Source organism: Taeniopygia guttata, chromosome 8 (assembly GCF_048771995.1).
Source record: "Taeniopygia guttata chromosome 8, bTaeGut7.mat, whole genome shotgun sequence".
NCBI lineage: Eukaryota > Metazoa > Chordata > Aves > Passeriformes > Estrildidae > Taeniopygia > Taeniopygia guttata.
In genome coordinates this window covers 30,080,781-30,101,135 of record NC_133033.1, presented here as the reverse complement: position 1 = coordinate 30,101,135, position 20,355 = coordinate 30,080,781, and the positions used below count along the sequence as shown (strand labels likewise).

General features: G+C 45.5%; 2 protein-coding genes across 2 annotated transcripts; one reads left to right on the top strand and one right to left on the bottom strand.

Annotated features, from left to right (window-relative positions):
* Nucleotides 1-1,699: 1,699 nt before the first annotated feature.
* On the bottom strand, nucleotides 1,700-15,816 carry DARS2 (aspartyl-tRNA synthetase 2, mitochondrial). The gene is made up of 17 exons (XM_030279654.4): nucleotides 15,584-15,816; nucleotides 14,279-14,378; nucleotides 13,459-13,525; nucleotides 13,104-13,205; nucleotides 11,959-12,054; nucleotides 11,197-11,320; nucleotides 10,497-10,543; nucleotides 9,699-9,805; nucleotides 8,847-8,916; nucleotides 8,107-8,286; nucleotides 7,642-7,749; nucleotides 6,420-6,482; nucleotides 6,107-6,259; nucleotides 5,040-5,258; nucleotides 3,995-4,105; nucleotides 3,710-3,785; nucleotides 1,700-2,610 (listed from the first exon to the last, which is right to left on the bottom strand). Exons 1-17 carry the CDS (start codon nucleotides 15,645-15,647, stop codon nucleotides 2,423-2,425), a joined length of 1,875 nt encoding a protein of 624 aa, XP_030135514.4. The 5' UTR covers nucleotides 15,648-15,816; the 3' UTR covers nucleotides 1,700-2,422.
* CENPL (centromere protein L) lies at nucleotides 15,780-19,967 on the top strand. The gene is given in 5 exon segments (XM_002190689.7): nucleotides 15,780-15,799; nucleotides 15,801-15,999; nucleotides 16,122-16,373; nucleotides 17,565-18,107; nucleotides 18,931-19,967. Coding segments are annotated over 5 exon segments (1,086 nt in total). The 3' UTR covers nucleotides 19,003-19,967.
* Nucleotides 19,968-20,355: the final 388 nt, after the last annotated feature.

Here is a 20,355-nt window from a genome sequence, read left to right as displayed (position 1 = left end):
TTAACAAGTGCTCTCAAAAAGAATGTTCCAGGCAGGGTTAAATTTCTGCCTGAGCCTCCCAGAGCATCAGCTTCCCCTTGAACACTTGATAATCCTAATTTGGGACTCAGCACAGGTAAACAGCATTTGCCTTTGCAAGCAGGTGCTAAGCAAATGATACGCTACTCCTGATTTCACAATTAAAAAGCAAAGTTCAGCACATTTTGTTTACAGTTACTATAAATAATAGCCTGGGAGGAGTGAAGAACTTTTGAGAGTAACTTATTTCCTATGTTCCATGACCTCAAACAAGCCTATGACATCCCTGCTTTGGGAACACAGATGATCCTCAAGCAAATTCCATGCAAATCTTAATCACGCTACCAGTGAAGAAACAAAATCAGAAAATCCAGCATCCTCTAAACCAGAAGTCTGACTACAACACATAGCCTGAAGTGACTCTATTTTCTATCACCACTGACAAATCAGGAGAATAAAAATATCTGGTATAACTGCCCCAGGGTGACTCTCCTCCCTGCAAAAACAACAACAAAAAAAAATTAAATAACTGCTTTTAAAGTCACAGAATGTCCTCAGTGCGACCCACGAAGATCATAAAGTTTATCATGGATCTGCTTAGGGATCCATTTTTCAAGTCAGCTTCTCTCTGAGAACTGATCCTCACTCCATTACTGATACCTTCTACTCAGAGTAAGAAAAAGAAATTATTTACTACAGATGAATTGATTTCAAGTAGAAATGAATAGCTCATATAAGGAAAAAATGAAGGAATTCAGTGTTTGGCTAAAATGAATGTGACTACAAATCCAGGATTGTTCTGTTTTGCCTTCAATAATATTCAACCAGCTCTGAGACTGAAAGTAACAATCATGCCAGAAGCAAAGAAAAGTATTTTTCTTTTACACATGTAACTCCATCATTTTATGATCTGCAAAGCAGCAGCAAGTCAGTTCTAGTGTCACTTTCTATGGATGGTAGTCAAAAAAATCCAAAAATCCACCCTTAAGGAGAAGGGCTGCATTACTGATTCTTATCAGTAGGACAGTTCAGTATTTAAGTAACAACTGTGAGCACCACCATGCAGTGCTATCCCACCATGTGGAGAGAGTGGCCACCCCTGGGAGCAGATCAGAATCTGACAACCTGCAGGACAGGCTGGAGCTCAGTATCAGCTCAGTCTTCCTTCTGTCCTCCAGCACTTCCTCTGGCATGTGCCTCCTGCTGTCCTTCCCAGCTGAAATCAAAAGCTGCAATTTCTCCTCAGCTTGCCTCAACCTGAAATATTCTGGATAGGCTTGGAAACTTTTAAGAAACAAAAAAATTTAAACTAAAATAACAACTTGCACTTTGGCTGCGAGAATCCCACCAGCTCTCCCTTTTCTTCCTTTGCACCATCTTCATCTAGGAAACTCTTTTCCTCAGTTTTCCTCAGTTTCTTCACCTCCACCTCTCCTCAGAACAGTCACCCCAGCACTGTGGATGTTCTGGTGTGGGACAGGGATGAACAGTTCCCTGGGAGGAACTTGCTGCTGCCTCACTCACCACTGCAGCAGCAGGTTTGCAGTAACAGACAGAGCTCACAGAAGTTCATGCTGTGCTCCCACAGATTTCCTGTCATCTCCTGGAGGGGCCAGGGGTCACAAAGCCAAACTGACAGCTTGCTGTTGTAGAGAAAGCCCAAAGCTACACTCAGGCAAACCACACTGCCAGGTAAACTTTATTTATAAACATACAAGCTCCTGAATGACTGTGCTGAAAGCACCAGGACCACAGGCCCCAAAGACAGATCAACACCTCTTTGACCAGTATTACAATGACAACTGTTGTGAACATTATCAATGTTTCTCTCCCTCCCCTTCAAGGTGAAAACACAGCTGAGTGTGAATTCGCCATGCAAAGTCCTGCATGATGTGGTATCCTCCAACAGGAAACAAGTTGCTGGCTGCACTGAAGTTTGCCTGTGCAGTATTCAGAGCTCCTGGTCCAGCACAGTTTTATTGTCACAGTGCTCAGCTGATGTCATTTAATGAGGATCATGATTTAATTCCTGCCAGGGTAGCTGACTATCTCCTCCAGATGGGAGGAGGAATACTTTACAAGGGACATATAAAAACTGGGAAAAACCAGAACCCATCTTCCCTCCAATATGACACCCTAAAGGAAAGTCTCAATATCCTATGCTAAAATTATGCTCTTTGCTATTGCCTTTTTGCATGTCCTTCCCATTACCTCCCAAAGATGAATTCCTGTCAGGAATATCCCTTATCTGCTTCCCACTCCATCCTGAAACTGCCACAGTACAGTGGAGTTGGACTGTCCCCCACCCTGCCACAGCAGCTGATGCTTTCTGAACTGAATCCCAGCCTTTAGAAGCTGTAACCACCTCTGGTTGATCAGATCAGCTTACACCACTGGCGTGAAGTCAGTTTTTCTTTGCCTCTTTTTCTTCAAGAGGCCAGGAAACCTGAATGTGATATGGCTCTAGTTCTTCTGGAGTGACATAGTCTGGAGCATTGCCCATCAGGTCTCGTCCCCTGAAGGATTTTGGAAAGGCAATGACGTCCCGGATACTTGGAGCGTCAACAATGAGAGAGATCAGCCTGTCAAGTCCTACAAGCAGAAAACAAATTGGTGAAACACTTGAGTTATGGCTCTGTATTACCTCCCCTGAGTCAGAAAAATCAGAAAGACTGAGGAGGTAATATCACTGAGCTTGAAGAAAAAGAGTGAAGCAAGTAAGGGAGAAAAAAAATTAATCTCAGCTGGTAGCAGAGAAACAGATTTGCCTCGAGAACAGAAATGTCTACCAAAATAAAGCTTTTCAATATTGCAGGAAGCTCTGTAACACACTAAGAGCTGCAGGACATAGACAGCAAACACAGCAAAACAAAACCTGGGCAAGGTGAATGGCAGAACACTGGCAGGGCTCTGCTTTACAGCTCAGAGCTCTGCATCAACCAGTTTGGAAGGATTACAACTACTAAGAAAAATTCAAGAGGAACAAAAGCCTCTAGATGACTGGATGGAGGAAAGTCAAACTGCAAGACCACAGGTTAAAATACCTTTGTTTTTTGTAGGCTTTTTTATTTTGGTGAGTGTAGGGAGGGTGTTGTTGATTGGATGGGTTTTTTCCCCTCTTTCTTTAAACCAGGAGCTTGCATTGTTCTAAGGAAAAAACCAAACCCTGACATTTTCTGAAATAATGAGCAAAACAGGTGAGGAGAGAAGGGAAGTGAGATGGCAGCAGAGGGGAAGGGCATGAAACACGAAGTGCCATTGCTGTCCCATGCCTCCAGACAGGCAGCACAGGGATCCTGCTCTGGCTGCACAGGAATGGGAACAAAGCTGACACAACCTCACTGAGCACAGGGTTTGCAGATCAGCAGATAAGGACCATCCTTCGTGCCACCAATGTCCTCACTTAAGACCTAAATCCCACTGTGACCCCGGGGAGGAACACCCCAACTTTCTGCTCTTGGTACCAGACCTCTGTTTCTTTCCACAAAGCTGCTGCAGAGCTGGAAGCAGCAAGGCTTTTCCTAACAACCATGAGGCTTGTTCCCAGGATCTAGTATGCAAAAAAAAACCCAAAAAAACAAAACAAAGACAAAAAAAAATCCAAAGCAACCAAAACAAAACAAAAAACCACAATAAACGAAAACCAAAAAACCACTAAAGACCTGCATCCATAGAGCTACAGATCACTTACCTAAAGCAATTCCTCCGTGAGGTGGAGCTCCAAATTCCAAAGCCTCAATCAGATGGGAAAGCACCTCAGAGTCCTCCTGCAAAATCACATTAAAAGGATAAGCAATGCTCTTCCTATTAGCAACACAAGATGAAGGTACAATGAAATAATCCATTGCTCAGGGCTAGAAGTTATGTTTTACCTGAGAAGAATGTGAGTGTTTCTTTCAGAATATGCAATTAATATTTCAATTAATCAGTGCTTTTAAACCTCCAAGAGAGCGTTAGAGGCATCTGTAGGTGTTACCTTCAGCACTTTCTCCAGCACAAAACGCTGTTGTTCTGCACTGTGAATTCTGATGGAGCCACCTCCAACCTCATTGCCATTCAGCACAAGGTCGTAGTGCTGGCTACGGACCTGCAGAGAGACAGGGACAGGCACCTTGGTGAGGCTGGGCCACAGCTGCACCTAAAAACAACCTGCACAGAGATGGCAAATGTTGCAGACACTGGGAATGAAGCCACAGAACTCTGTAAAACTGCTCTCTCAGGGGTACATTGCAATTCAGGCAGCAGTCCTTCTGGAGGCATGGGGTGCCCCTAACTGATGTGGGAGGAGAACAAATCCTTTTGAAAGATTCATCAAACCTGAAGCACATGAGAAGGGTCAGAATATAAGATTTCTGTTTCCTGTCAGCTCCTTTTGCTGGGGCACATATGAATACTTGCTATTTGCAGTACTCAGGAAACCATATCTTCTAGACACATACAAGATCATAGAATCACACAATGGTTTGGGTTGGGAGGAACCTTAAAGATCCTCTAGCTCCAACCCTCTGCCATGGGCAGGGACACCTTCCACTATCCCAGGTTGCCCCAAGCCCTGTCCAGCCTGGCTTTCAACACTGCCAGGGTTGGGTCAGCCACAGCTGCTCTTGGCAATCTGTGCCAGTACCTCCTTGCAGGGAAGATTTTTATCCCAATACCAATCCAAGTCTACCCTCTTTCAGTTTAAAACCATTTCCCTTTGTCCTATCACTACTTGCTCCTGCAAAATATCCCTCTCAGCTCTCTTGTAGCCTCTTTGGGCACTGGAAAGGACTCTAATGTTGCTCCTGAGCCTTCTCTTCTCCAGGATGAACCTCAGCTTCTCCAGCCTTTCTCACAGCAGAAGTGCTCCAGCCCTTTGATGGTCTTAGCAGCCTCCTCTGGACTCATTCCAACATATCTACATCTTCCTTGTGCAGTCAGTCCCATGAATCTCTTTTTACACTAAACCCAGCTGCTGCTTGCCTGGTTTTCCAGGGGAGCAGCTGTAAAAGAGCCAGCATGGCAGGCAGGAAGTTGGTTACCTTTGTGGGATCAGAATACAAGAGGCTGACATCTGAAGGATGAGGGGCAGTGAAGGGGTGATGAGCAGATTCCAGCTCAGTGGGATTCTCAGCTTTGGGAAGGAAAAGGGGGAAATCCACCACCCAGAGGAAGTGAAAGGCTGTGGGATCACGGAGTGCCAGCCCAGCTGCCTCCAGGAGGTTGGCACTCAACAACCGCAAGGCTCCTAACGCAGAGCACTGCAACAGAGAAGGGAGAGATGAGACAGGGTGATTTCACCATCAGGGAACTCAAGCACCCACCAGGCAAAGAGTGTTTCATAAAGGAAGTACCACAGACAGCATCAGCTGGAATGCATTGTTGCCTTGAACATCTTAGCCTCCTATCCTGAAATATATAATCTTCCTGCTGAGGCAGCAGCAGCACCAGGTTTGACAGAGACCAAGGAAGGAGCTTGGAAGTCCATGTTTTTCCAGCTATTTCATCCTCAGAACTTTCTTAGACTAATCTCCAGCTCCACATATGTGGATTAACTGGGGGATCACATGTAAGATCCACACTTTGCAGAAAAATGAAGGTGCAGAAGAGAATCCAACAAAATGTTGGCTATTGAGCAAAGCATGACACCTTATAATAAAACAATGCTTTGTTTTATTTCTCTTTATTCTTGCCAGCAACATCTGCTGGCAAGAATAGAGAGAAGGGTAGGAATAGAATCTCCCACCATTGCTGCTAATAAGTCATGCACTTATGGGAGACACAATTACCTAGTTGACCTCATTTTCCAATCTGTATGATGCTTTAAAAATGAAGTTAAAAGAAAAGAAGGCACTGATTTGTTGCAGGGTTTTTTATATTTCAGCCTTCATTTCAGTTACAAATCCTGCCCAGAATTTGACTGGGGGCCATAAAGTAATAGACACATTTCATGCTTTATCTGCTGTTGCTATAGCTGCCGTTCCAGAGAAACAGAAAATTAGATGATGACCTATTTTAATAACAAGAAGAATCAGACTAAGGTCAGATAACATCAAAACCACCATCAGCAACATTCAATTCAGAGAGCCACCCAAGAAATGCCTCCTACCACTTGCTTGTGTTCTCCAGCTGCCAGCAGCACCACATCACCCTCCTGCATGTTCAGTGCTTGGATGAGCTCTGACTGCTCCTTCTCACCAAGGAACTTGGTAAGCAGAGATTTCAAGCTTCCATCAGGTCTGCGGGTAATTTCCATGATTTCCTGGAGAAAGGTAAGGCTGTGTTCAGTGCAGTGCTGCCCTCTCTTGCCTTGAAGCATCACATGCTCAGGCTGTGACTCTCAGCTATAAACACTCCTCTCCTACCTCCCTCTGTCTTTATCACTCACCCTTCCCAAAGCCTCAGAAGAGTTTCTCTCTCACCTGGTTAAACTGGGATTTTGCAGACTCCTTCAATGACTCCAAGTCTTTATTTGTAAGATATCTCTGGGGAAACAGCAAGAGAAGACACAGCAAAGATCAGCTTGGATAACTTGACTAGGTATAAAACCTACTGACTAAGCTGGTTCCAAACTTCCCAATTCTTTTGTTTCTAGTTCAAGTTCTTATAAAGGCTGTGGAAGAGGATGGGGTCATTAGCACTGGGCTGGGTGTTTGATCTGTGGGCTCCTTTTAGGAAAAGACCCCTCCAGATCTATATTTTTTCCCCCCCTCACAAATAAATATATCTGGTCAGCAGGATCAGCTCACTCTGCCTCCAGCCTGCAGAAACAAGGTTACACCACCACACTGTGGATGGGGAATACAGAGCTCAAACTGAAGGAAGAACAGAGAAAAAACAACTGGGCTGATTCTTGCATGCAAAGCCATGAAGTAAATGAGGACCTGCATCAAGATCTTGGTTTTTTTTCAGCTACTCCAGTGTTTAGGGTGGGTCTAGATGCCACTTTTGTATTGCTCAAACAAACACATCTGTGCCCTCTCGTGGGCAGCCACTAACTTGCACTTTGTGCCAAAATGAAAGGAATCCTAAGGGAAATCATGGCCACAGAGCCCTGCTCCCCAGATAAAACTCAGTATTTAGAGGACTTGTTTTTTCCATACCGTCCAAGCTACAAAGATGCCTATAGCCAGAATTAAATCTATTTCCTTGCCAAAATGCAGGGCTGTGTCAAAGGTCTTCCACATCTATTGTCAGCCTTGGATTTGGTCCATGACATTCTCATTACAACACACAAATTGTACCCAAAAATGCAGCTAAAGCAAACAGGAGGAGGACATGGAACCACCTGACCCTTCTCTGCCTAGCCCAGAGCTGTGCCATGCCCAGCCCTGTTTCAATCTCCTGTCACAAGGCACAATTTATTATTGAGATGCACATCAAAAAGGTGATAGAAAGCAAGGTGAAACCCCAAGAGTGTTCCCTATCCTCATGGGATCTTGCAGCTCTATTGTTTTCCTCCTCTTCCTACGGCTAAAATACTCTTCCTTATCATTCTAACGCCACTCAGCCCAACCTGACATGGATTACAACCAATCCCAAACTCCCTTAAGAATACCAGTAATAGCAAGGAACAAAGGAATTCAAACTGGCAGTTTATTTATTCCACATAAACCATAAACAAGATGTAAGAGCTTCACTTACCACTCCCTGAGGAATACAAATGGCTCTGATGGAACCATGTGGGTAGCTGAGGGCATTCTGCAAAAACTGAATGTTTGATCCTCGTAAAACATCACTGATATCCATGATCTGACAAGGGAGAGAGCACAGGAAAAATCACTGCTGGTAGGAATACAAAGCAAAAACTCCTGCACCTTCCACACTATTTCCTTTTAGAAGCTTTTGCTCCTGAAACAGTCAAGATGCATTGCTCCCGAGCACTACATCACCTTTATTTTAAAGTTTTATTACAACATATATTTTTCACAGTCAACTGATTAAATCCTCTCTTCTTCAGCAGACTGCACAAAGCAGCAACAATGGGACAGGCACCTTGGGTAAATTACAGCACTCAAAACTCCAGCCAACCATGTATCCACGATCCAAAGGTTATTAAAACACTGACTGAAAGGAAGTGCTGCAATTTGCTAATGGACAAACCCTCACCTTCATCCCAAAGCGAGTGTCTGGTTTATCAGTCCCATACCCAGCCAGTGCCTCCTCATAAGTCATGGAAGGGAAAGGAGTCATAATGGAGCCTCTTTCCTCAGGCCAGGAATGTTGCAGGAGGCCTTCTATGAGCCTCTGGATCCCAGCTTGATCTACAAACGACATCTCTATATCTATCTTAAAACAGAGAAGAGGAGGGGAATTCCACATTAGCTAAAGGTTGTGCTTTCACAGTGCTACTTGTGAGTACACAGCAAAACAAGAAACAATACACAAAATGACATCACAGCATGACTGCATTAGACCAGGAATGTGCCAAGGATCACCCTCCAGGCTGATGACTCAGGCAACAACCTCCTCAGAGAGTGAATGAGGTAAGGATGACAAGGACACAGAAACAGCCTTGAGTGAACCAGGCTAACTCAGCCTGGGATTTCAAGGCTGAGGAATGGGATGTCTGACCTAGCAGGACAGGAGGAGATTGTAGCATCAAATTAAAATCACTGCTGCAATGCAATTCCCACATCTGCACTTGGGACACTGCAGCCAGCCAAGGACAGGAACCCCACACTCATCCCACAGCAATTTCCAAGGGCTGTGTCTGTGAAACACAAACCAAACAACTCTGCATGCCCCCAGGCAGCACCAGACTAGCACAGACTAAGCCTCAGGAAGGGAAAAGAGCTCTGAGCCACTTGGGCTGAGGAGCAGGGAGCAAGGCAGCAGAGGCTGGTTACCTGGGTGAATTCTGGCTGCCTGTCAGGCCGTGAACCCTCATCCCTGTAGCAGCGAGCGACCTGGAAGTACCTGCAGTGACACTTTGACTTAGATAATGATTTAAAGTATCCTGAACTCAACTGTGGCTATAGAATTGATGATACAAACAAGAAGGAAAAAAGAAGTAAATCAGAGAGAGAGTGCTCTGTTCCCACAGGAGATGATCCTTGTTCCCATCCCTTCAAAACAATGGAAGTTTGAGTGGAAGGAACTCTATCAGCAGCTGCATCCATCTCCAGCCATATCTTCCAGAGGCACGTGGAGACTGCCAGGTGAGCTGTCCCCCAAGGGCAGCACACTCAACTCTTTATTCCACCTTCCACTCCACTCCAGGACTCTCCTAAGAGCCATGCAAAACTCTCAGATAAGACCAGGCCTGCAGTTCACCGTGTGAACAATTGTCTGTCTCCCTGTCCATCCATCTGATTTGGAGAAGTAAGCCCAATTAAAAGCTTTGCACTTGGGCACCCTGACATGCTTTTCCTTGTCTCAGTCATGCTCAGCTGCCCAGCCTCACCTCAATTAGTTCTGCAGGTTACTCCTGGAGCAGCTTTCATCACACATTAGATTTTCTGCCCTTCAGGAAGGCTCTGCTTCAGATCAGGTTTGCATTTAACACAGCAGCAAAGATTTCAGCTTTCCAGAAGGATACGTTTCATCTGACTGTAAAGCCCTAAGTATTTCAGGATCCCTCTTCAAGACACAAATCCTTGGCAGTATTTTGTTTTTTTGGGAAGTTTCTAAACTTCACAGATAAAGCAGTCAAACCCTAGAAAGGACATGCAGAAAACAGGAGGCCAAGAAACTCTTACCTGTCCAGGCCTCCAACCATGAGGAGCTGCTTGAACTGCTGAGGACTCTGTGGCAGAGAGTAGAACTTGCCCGCTTCCCTCGAGGGCACAAGGAATTCTTTGGCTCCCTGGCATCAGAAAGAAATCTACATAGTTCAACAAGGCCCCAATTCCTGACAGAGCAAATACTAGAAATGCAAGAGGAAAGGACCTATTTTTCACATTATAAAATCCCACATGTGAGGAAATGGCTGTTTGTACATTACACTTCACATTTGTTAACCAACTTGGTCCAAAACATCTGAAAGGAGAATTCTGCACCTTCTTCTCTGAGAGACTAATGCATAATAGACCATCCAAGACTGGGGTTTAAATGCAAGAACTCCAGAGTAGCTGCATCAACAATTCCTCAGCTACAGCTCTCTTCTCTCTGGCTATTTTTGAAATGAAAGAAAAGAATATAAGATCAGAAATAAAATTTACTTGAGTATGACCTCTACAATAACCTACTGGTTAAGAGATAAATGCTGAAAAGACAGTGCTTGAAAGTTTTTTGGGTTTATAATCCCAGGGTAGACTTGGATTCAACATGTGCTCTACAAGGCAGAAGCTTATTTTGTTTGGAGGGTCAAAATTAAGACATGAGTTATCACCTCTCCCCTTTCTCTCCCTCTACTTTTCATAGGATCTGTGGATGATATCAGAAGATCCACAAGCTGTTATTTGGCAAGGGAAAAGCAATGAAGGCTGAGTAGCAGCTGGAAATGATTCAGCCCTGACTGTGCAGCTGTAGGAGGCCAAAAAGCATCACATACATACCCCTGGGGTTCTTTTAAACAGAGTTGGAGTTTCTACATCCACGAACCCTGGGGAACAAACACAGAATATGCTGAGAGGAGGGAGAACTAACGTGACAGAGTAGGCTAGAGTAGGGTTAGTCAGCAAAATAGGTCATCTAACACACCATGGAGCCTCTCCAAAACCAACACACTTTACAACTTCTAATAATTATTCCTGTAATGACAGATCTAAAGACTCTGAGCTACTCTGATGTCCTGCCAGAACTGTTGATGACAAAGGGCTCCAAACAAGCTGAAAATGTGTCAGTTCTCTATCTATTCTGAACCAGGCACTGATTTTCCAAAAAGCACTTCCTGATTTTAAGAGAAGTAAAAGCCCTAAACAAAATCCATCCATCTGACATGCCTCAACTGGGTGACCAAAAGAGGGCAACTACCTGCAAAGAGTCTTTTCTCATTGGAAGCTGCTAATTTGAAACAGGCTGCTCAGAGCTTCATCCAATCTGGCCTTGAACACTTCCAGGGATGGAGCAGCCACAATTTTTGTGGGCATCTTCCTCAGGCCTGACAACATGCCACTGAAGACCTCACCACAAGCAGACATGTCCTTATTAAGTGGGACCAGTTTGGGGTAACAACTTGGTTAGGAATCTCTGCCAGCACAAGGAAGAGGCAGCAGGGAGAGCAGGAATGTTTGCTGCTCCAAGCAGCTCCCTCACCGTGGAGGTTGCAGAGGTACTCGCGCATCCTCATCACCACGCGAGAGCGCAGCCGCAGCGCGTTCTGCAGCCGGGAGCTGCGCAGGTCCAGGTACCGATACTGCATCCGCAGGGCCTCTGACTTCTGGGGAGGAGAGAGGGTTAAGAGACAAAATTCAAATTGCACGTCCACTGAAGGTGCTCCTAAAGCCACAGAGAAAAAGGGAGAAGTTGAATAAGGGGATGGTTGCTGCAATGTGCCCGTTACGCACAACCTACACAAACACGGCAATTGCTTGAAACAAAAAACCAAAGTGCCTACAAAAGTTGTGGCTGCCCCATCCCTGGAAGTGTTCAAGGCCAGGTTGCATGAAACTCTGAGCAACCTGGTGGCATCCCTACCCATGGCAGGGGATTTGGAACAAGACGATCTTTAAGGCTCCTTCCAACCCAAACCATTCTGTGATTCCAGGAGTCAAATGAAACAGCCTCATTTCACACTCAGGAAACCCAGCACAGCACCATTTCTTTCACTCTTTCCTTTGCCATCAGTGCTTCCAGAAATCAGGAACCATTCAAGCCCTGTTTTCTGCTTAGCTGTAATTGGAAATAAATCCTCCCAGCAAATAAACAGCATGTCTGTTTTAAACACCATCATTCCTCCAAAGTGAAATGGGGAGAACCAGACCCGGCTCTGAGATGTTTTGCCATCATCCTGGGCAATTCCCAATTTAGTGAAAAGTCACCACTTTGGTAAGAAAAAGGAAAGAAAAACACAATCACCTTGATAAAATCCTTGATTTCAAAAGGCAGCTTCTTGCAGGAGTTTAGGATCTCTGCAGTCTCTGCCTTCACTTCAATATCCCCTGTTGGCATTTTCTAGAACAAAAAGGCAAAAAAAGTTATAACAGTTGGACAAAGATATTTCACAGATGCTCAAAGAGAAAAAAGGAAGCAATGTGATTACCCTCCCTGCCTTCTAACAGTGTATAAATCAGAGAGCTTCTCCTAAGGACAGATTTCTTCCAGGTTTCCCTTCTGTTCAGAGAAACACAAGTCACCTCACCAAAGATGGCAGCTTCTTTCCCAGCAGCATACTGGTCAATAAACACACTAGCCCCAGCAAAACCACACTACAGGTTTCAGTGAGCATGAGCAGCAGCAGCCCTTAACATGAGTCAAAAAAGGCAAATGATGAGGAACTTCTCAGAACTTCCAGTTCTAAACACCAGTTCTCAGAACTGGTCTTCTTTTGACTCTATGCCAAGGGAGGGCAGGCAGCTCCCCTCACGTAGCACTGAGGCACAGCAAAGTTCACTTATCCTGCAGAACTCTCACTATTTACCAGGGGAAAGGATGCACAACCTTCCCACAAAAGAAGAAATTAATAAAATAAACAAAAGCATTGTTTGAAGCCTGGATTTTAAGTGGACATCTACGAGATGGAGCAAAAAGAAGTTATGATCATAAATACAGTCCTCTTTTTAGACCTGCCAGTTATATGTACAAACCTGACAGTTCAGTCTATAGCTGATTACAATGACAGCTGAGGAATGCAGAACATTAAAAAATTATTCAACCTCTGTTTCCTATACAAGGAGACCAGCAAAGTCAATAAATAGGTGGAACTCAACAATATTTCTTTTCAAGCAAAAGAAATTCCCACCACACTCTGAAAGCCTGGGAAAGCCAGCATTATCCTTGCAAAGGGCTGGGATCCAGTTGAATTTGTGGGTGTCTGTATGTGCTCTGAGATTCTCTGTTATCTGCCATAGCACTTATTTCACCTCACACTATCTGAGGATGGGCTGTCACACAGGCAGAAGCCGTGGCAATGCTCTGACACAAAGCCCACCATAATCCCACCACCCAGGGTTGTTTCCTTCAGGGAATAAAAGCCCCAAGAGCCCCCCTGACCCCATCCTCACCGGGTTCTCCTGCCCCAGGGGCCGAGGGGACACTGTCCCAGTGACTCTCACCACAGACTCCACCGGGGCGTTGGACAGCAGCTCCTTCACGTGGGAATGTGCCTGCAGGGAGAGGACAGAGCCTCGCAGGAATTCAAAGAACAGGACAAAGGCATTGTGGCCAAGCACCTCAATCCAAAATCACTCTTAAGGCAGGGGAAACAGCACTGATGCTTCTGTTGCAGCATCAGGTCAGGGCTCTCATGACACTTCAATCTATTTGTGAGTCAGAGCACCCAGTTTGACAGAGTGGCTGCTGAAGTCAAGCTACCAAAGGAAAAATAAAAACACAGACACGTGTTTTGGTAGCACTTACCTCGTCCTGAGGAATGACGACTTGGGTCAGTCCCTGGAAATCCCTCAAAACCAGAAACAGGCCTTGTCTGATCCATGAAAAGCAAAAAAGGAAGAACATTTTTTTCACAAATTTAGTAGTTTCTACTTTTTAAAGCATATGGCAACTAGCTACACTTTCAGTACCCTGCAATCCATCCCAAAGCACTTCCAAGTACTGAATTATAGACACTTTTCCCACACCTGAACTTCACCTGAACAATTTATTTCATATTGTGATCAGCCTCAGACAACACACAAATAGCCAGGAGAGGCAGGATTTTAACTTGAGCTTTCATGCACGGAGAGCTGGGATTCTGGACACGTGAATTCTCCTGCTGGGAAACATCACTCAGCTAAAAACAATTAAATGAGCAATAAAACTAAAGTTCATGTGCAATAAAAACAACAACAACAAAATCCAATCATAAGTCAAGAAGGAGAACACTCGTCCCATAAAAAGTTCCACATGAACAATCCACACTGCCAGATTCAGAACCACAAATCTTGATTTCTTCAAACTGCAGCAGGGACAGCTGCCACTGTGCTTTATCCATCAAAAAAACTGCCCAATGGGACATGCTCTGGTGTCTTTAAAAACAAGATTACCACAGCCAATTTGCAATAATCCTAACTCCTTTTCCTGAGTCCCCATCCACAACTGCTCATAGATGAGACACTCAGGACCTCCTAAAATAAAAAAACTCATGTAGACCATCACTGGAGAGCAATGCTGGATGAAACACAGCTTAGACTGGTTCTGGCAAATAATCATCTCCATTTTCACCATGGTTTGCACTTACCTTTGATATTGAACCCATCCATACAGGGTCACTTTCTGTCCCACGTGAGCAGCACGCAGCTCTCCACACGTGTTGGTCCGAGTAACAAAACTGTTGAAATCTTAAATAGAAATAAATAAATAAATGTAATCTCTCATGGCTTTTGCAGATGAAAGAGAATAAATAATAGCTTGCCCTCCCAATAAAATTTATATATATATATGGAGAAGTCACTTCCTATACAAATCTACAGTAAGATACTATGGCATAAACATGAAATTAAGCTAGTCTAAATGTATGTTAAACAGGGATTATTTATGTTTTTCAGTTAAGCTTTCACAAAGATACTTCAATATAGCCTTGCTGCAAACTGTTGCCCTGAAAATTTCAGGAGCAAGAGAAGCAAAAGTCATAGATCAATCCTGAAGGACGCTGACAAACCCACATTTAAATCTAGAATCACAGAATAGTCTGGGTTTCAAGGACCTTAAAGGTCATCTCATTCCACCCCACTGCCATGGGCAGGGACACTTTCCACTGTCCCAGGCTGTTCAGAGCCCCATCCAGCCTGGCCTTGGACACTTCCAGAGATGTGGCAGCCACAGCTCCTCTAAGCAACTGTGCCAGAACCTCACCACCCTCACAGGGAAGAATTTCTTCTAATATCCAACCCAAACCTGCCCTCCTTCAGTTCACAGCCATTCCCCCTTGTCCTGCCACCGCAATTCCTGGTGATGACACAGTAGAACAGGGCTTAACAAACCAAGAATTCAACACACACGGAGGAGTGTTCAATTTACACCATGCAGGTGTAAATCCCTAAAAACCAGAAACAGGCCTTGTCTGAGCCATGAAAAGCAAAATAGGAAGAACATTTTTTTCACAAATTTAGTAGTTTCTACTTTTTAAAGCATATGGCAACTAGCTACAATTACACCATGCAGGTGTAAATTGAAGAGTTCCTGCCTGAAACAACTGGAAGAAGGCCTGAGACACGGTTACAGAAAGGTTTGCACAGACCCCTGTGTGCCTGCAGTCATGGCCCAAGTCACAGAACCAAGCACACCATTTACAGAACGTGCAAGAGGCTCAGTTGCAAGAAGAAGCCTGAAGGATGCCGTGACCTGGACATGTATAAATAACTTCAAGAGCCAATCTCACTACCTTCATGACAGCCTTTAGAATTAAAAGAGATTTAGACAAGACACTTAATAAAGCGATATAGGGAAAAGAACTTGCAATAGTCGACTGTGTGGACTACCCTGACCTACCCCGGGAGGAAAGGAACCCAAACCTCGAGGGGATGGGACCAGCGCGGCCCCTCACCTGGAGCCGCGGCGGCAGCGGCCGCCCGGTGCAGCGCTCGCACCAGCAGCCGGGGCAGCGCCATCCCCTCAGCCCGAAACACGGGGAGGAGCGCCGGGGACCTGCGCGGGGTGAAAACCGAGAGTTCCGGAGGGGAAAAGGAAAAAGGGACAAGAGAAAAAGGGGGAAAAACCCGTCACTGCCGCCCGCCTCAAAGATGGCGGAGGGGCGCGCCCCGCGCGGGGGCTGACGGGAAGAAGTTCGAACGGCTGCGGCGGGCCGCGGCCGCCATGGCGGAGGAGGCGCCGGAGGACGGCGCGGTGCGGACCCTGCCCAGCCTCAGGCGCCTCTCCCGGGCTCTGCCCTTCGGACGGAGCCACGGCCGCCTCGGCGTCAGCTCCAGCGGCCGCCTCATCGTGCCAGCGCCGTCCTCTCAGGTACGGCGAGGCGCGGGTGGCGGAGCCTCCCTGCCTCTTCCGCGTCCCCTCAGGCGCGCCGCGCTGCGCCGCGCTGGAAAAGCAAACCTTAACCTCGTTCCTTTATTTTTGTTTTCCCCTAGGAGAAGGCGGACCCGCAGAAAACGGCGTTCCTGCTGCGCAAAGCCTGGACGCTGTACAGCGTGACCCCCCTGTACCGCTTCCGCCGCGGCCGCCTCCGGGACTACGCGCGGCTGCTGGGCGCCTTCATCGCCGCCGAGAAGCAGAAGGGGCTGGCCGTGGAGGTGGGCGTCGAGCTGGACATCAAGGTGGCCCTGTCCAGCCTTGCCGACCTCAGGGGCAGCGAGCTGGACCAGGATGCCCTCCTGGTGCAGGTGAGACCGGCTGTTTTTGCTGTGATGAAACGCTCTGTCTTGAAAGAAAACCCCAAAGTTAAGCCCTAGATGTGTGGAATGGCTACTGGGGCATCCATTGTGATTTAATGAAACGGAATCCTGTCTGTTTTTAACTGGAAATGAACGTTTATAGTCTTAGGCTGTGCCAGGGGAGGAATAGGTTGGAAATTAGGAAGAATTAGACATTTGAATTGGCTGCCGTGGGAGATGATGGAGTCACCGTCCCTGGAGGTGTTTAAGTTAAGACTGGATGTGGCACAGTTAAAACCTTGGTCTAATGACAAGGTTGTGTTTGGTCACAGGCTGGGCTTGACGACCTCAGAGGTCTTTTTCAGCCTGATTGATTCTGTTATCTGGCATAGCACTTATTTCACCTCACACTATCTGAGGATGGGCTGTCACATAGGCAGAAGCCGTGGCAATGCTCTGACACAAAGCCCACCATAATCCCACCACCCAGGGTTGTTTCCTTCAGGGAATAAAAGCCCCAAGAGCCCCCCCTGACCCCATCCTCACCGGGTTCTCCTGCCCCAGGGGCCGAGGGGACACTGTCCCAGTGACTCTCACCACAGACTCCACCGGGGCGTTTGATTGATTGATTCTGTGATTCCCCCTAAGCAATGTATACAGTAAATAGCAAGTTTGAGTTCAACTTTTTAACAGCACCAGAGTACAACTATACTCTGTTATAAACACAACTATACAGAGCAATCTCTGTCTGATGTTTTAGTTCAGCAGTCAGTTTACTGCCAGGACTTGGATGGGTTATTTTTCTTCCTGGATAAAGAATAATCCCGCTTCCTGGCCAGAGCTTAATTAATATTTCTGAAATGCTTTGCCTCAAGTGAAATGTGCTACTTAAATGTCAGGTTCATTGTGTCAATGATTGTAGGATGTACCATGGGAGTTAAGCAGCATAAACTCAGGACTGTTCCTAAAGAATTTAAAAGTGCTTTTTCTGTTGTTTTCAACAGAATTGCACTCAACTTTTAGGGATATAATGGATGAACTGAATAACTGTATGTGTTTGACACAAGGAAGGGAAAAAAAAACACTTTTACCAGACACTTAAAATTTACAATCAAAATCTATTTTTAGCTGAAAAAAAAAAAAAAAAAAAAAAAAGCCGTACTTGCTTTGCAGCATTGCAATGCTTCTTTCCCATCCCAGCTCTCTTCGAGGTCACAAGCCTCCTCCAAGAACTCTGAAGACAAAGTGGTGTGGTCGGGCTGGTTCTGCTCCGTGTTTGGAGATGACCTTTCCGAGAACGTGCCGGAGCATTTCACCTGCCTGCCCCTGTTCCTGACCCACGGGGCCGAGAGCTACACGTCCCTGGTTGGCAGCTGGTTCCAGAAGACTTTTGACTGCTGCTTCCGCCGCCTGGCTATCAGCCCCCTGAACCTCAGCTGGATGGTGGCCATGTGGGCTGGCTGCAAGCTGGACAGAGCTGCCTCTGCCGTGGAACTCGTCTTCTCCGTGCCCCGCCTGGCGCAGCCCCTGGATATTTCCTACGCCATCCACCCAGAGGATGCCAAAGCTCTGTGGGACACGGTGCAAAAAACGCCAGGAGAGATCACCCAAGAGGAGGTGGATGTCTTCATGGACTGCCTTTATGCCCACTTCCACAGGCACTTCAAGATCCACTTGTCAGCTGCAAAGCTGGTGAAGGTTTCCACAGGGATTGCCTCGGCACAGTGTGATGGGATTGTGAAGGTGAGGCCCTTAGCAGTTTGTCCTAATGCTGGCCAAATAAAACAGCTGTACCTGAAGGTCTCGTGTTTCTTTTGCATGATTTCCTACAAGGAATTGTTAAACCCTCAGCTTTTACTAGTCATACTTGGCTTTAGAGGTGGGGCAGCTGCCAGTACACTATTTTATTACTGTGTTGCAGCAGAAGCTACTTGCCTGGGACCAGAAATAGGTGTACTAGCTGTGATATGAACAAGAAAGTTTATTAGGCCATAAAAAAACTAATTTTGTACTTAAAAAGATCCCAAACTTTAAAGAAAGTTCCTAGCTTTCTAGTATTGCAGTTACTAAGACACAGGCAGAAGACTCCTTCACGTGTAACCCTTTTCATAAAGGTGCTGATCTTTCTACAGAAGTACCTCTAATATCCTTCAAACCACACAATATTAATCCTTCAAGCAATATAATATTTTCTTATTAGTTAAAGAACAGTTTGTGTAAATGCAGTTGTTCAAATTCACCCTATGATCACGAACACATTGCTTGTTTTTATCTGTAATAGCTTAAAACTGTCTGAAACAAGTTTTTCTGTTGCAGGTAAGTACACAAAGATATCTCAGGCTTTCTGAAGGGTGCTCTTGCGGAATGTGTTGTGTAAATTCAGTTCTGGCTTTTCATAATGGGGTATAATTCAAGTCATATGCAGTATGGGAAAAGTAAAGCAACAATAGAGCAGCTGAATAAACACACAGAACACTTGGTAGTTTCCTTCCAACCAGGGCTTCAGGGGGTGGAAATCTGGCAACTGCAATTGTTGCTTTGACAGGCTTTTTTCTCTTTCTTGCAGATTCTACACAGCCAATACCTGCCTGGAGTGCTGATGCTACTGACTGAACTTGCAATCTCTCAGATACAGTGAGAGCCATTTCAGTAGCACTTCACACTAAAAAGGCTTTCTGTTTGGACAATCTGCGCTGAGAAACCACCAGGAATCTCACTCCTGCAGCATCTTCTTTCCTCTCATTCTGGCTGTCCAAAGTCAGACTGCACTTGGGTGTGTAATTCCCTGCACAGCAAAGTCAAGCAGACATTTGCAAGCCCTGAAGAAGGGCTGCAATGCAAACTTGTGACAGCTTCCTGAGCAGCTTTGTTTTCTCATAGTTACTCATTTCATTTATGTGCAGGTATCAGCTCGGAGACAAACAGTGCAAGTTCTTGATGCAACATACTGGCAGGTATTTCTGTTTCAAAGCTGGTTTTCACTGGACAGCTTAAGCTAACGCAGACCTTGGCTAAACTGTGACTACTCTTGGGCTAGCCTAAATGCAAAGTTCAGCACACCTGAGAAAGAGTGCATGCTCTACAATCCAGGGCAGAAAAATCCAGGTTTCTAACTCCCTTTTTAGCTTGTTAAGGGTACTTGGTAATGGTGGTATTGTTCATTTATGTCCCAGTTGGCCATGAGATTGGACACGAGGCACTTGTCAGCCTGTTGGTCCTCCCAGGCAAATTGATAATAGGAAAGTGAGGTGTGGATAAGCTTGATAGTTACTAGGTTTTGTCCTTATGTTTGTAATCTTGGATGTAACCCTCTAGGCCAGAGAGCTCTCAGGGCTGGAGCTGTGTGCTAGAGTTTGATGTTGGATCCCTCCCTTCTGGAGCAGGTCAGAGTTCAGAGGGACATTTAAGGAGCAGAAGGTAACACCTGCTAAGATGTTTTTGTAATACAGTACTAAATAAAGAAAATATTTTCCATCTTTTGTCTTACGGAAAGACCACCACTGCCTAATTAAATATATCCTTGCATGGAGCTTCTTTCTAACTACAGCTTACCAGACCAAACCACCACTTGTTACTTATTAAATGCATCTGTGAGCAGCAAAATTCCAAGTCTAGTTTCTTGCTTCACACTTGTGCAGCACCTCTGGGAGCTGATTTGTGCTATGACCTTCTCCGAAATAGGGGTGCAAATTTCCTTTCTTTTCCCAGTGTAAAACTGCCTAACACATGACATAACTGCATGTCATGTGTTAGGCAGTTTTCTTGTTTCCAGAATTAAACAAACATGCACTTGGTTTCACATTCATTACTGCTTGAAGATGGATTGTTTTTGCATGTTGAGGTTGAAGTCTGTAGTAATTCTTACTCTAGTAAAAGCAGCTAAGTGATCTTCTGAAGGTCTTGGCAGCTCAGCAGGCTACTTAAACTACCACTTCTGGTGCTTTAGTTTCCTTATTTGAAATATCTCAGACAAAGTTTGCTATCTGGAGTC

Excerpts from the sequence above, each read along its gene's own strand:
- DARS2 (XM_030279654.4), bottom strand. The coding sequence starts at position 15,647 with ATGGCGCTGCCCCGGCTGCTGGTGCGAGCGCTGCACCGGGCGGCCGCT. Across the intron at positions 13,206-13,458 it reads TCGTCATTCCTCAGGACGAG|GCACATTCCCACGTGAAGGA; the intron begins GTAAGTGCTACC and ends CTCTCCCTGCAG. Across the intron at positions 6,260-6,419 it reads CAAAATCCCAGTTTAACCAG|GAAATCATGGAAATTACCCG; the intron begins GTGAGAGAGAAA and ends ACCTTTCTCCAG.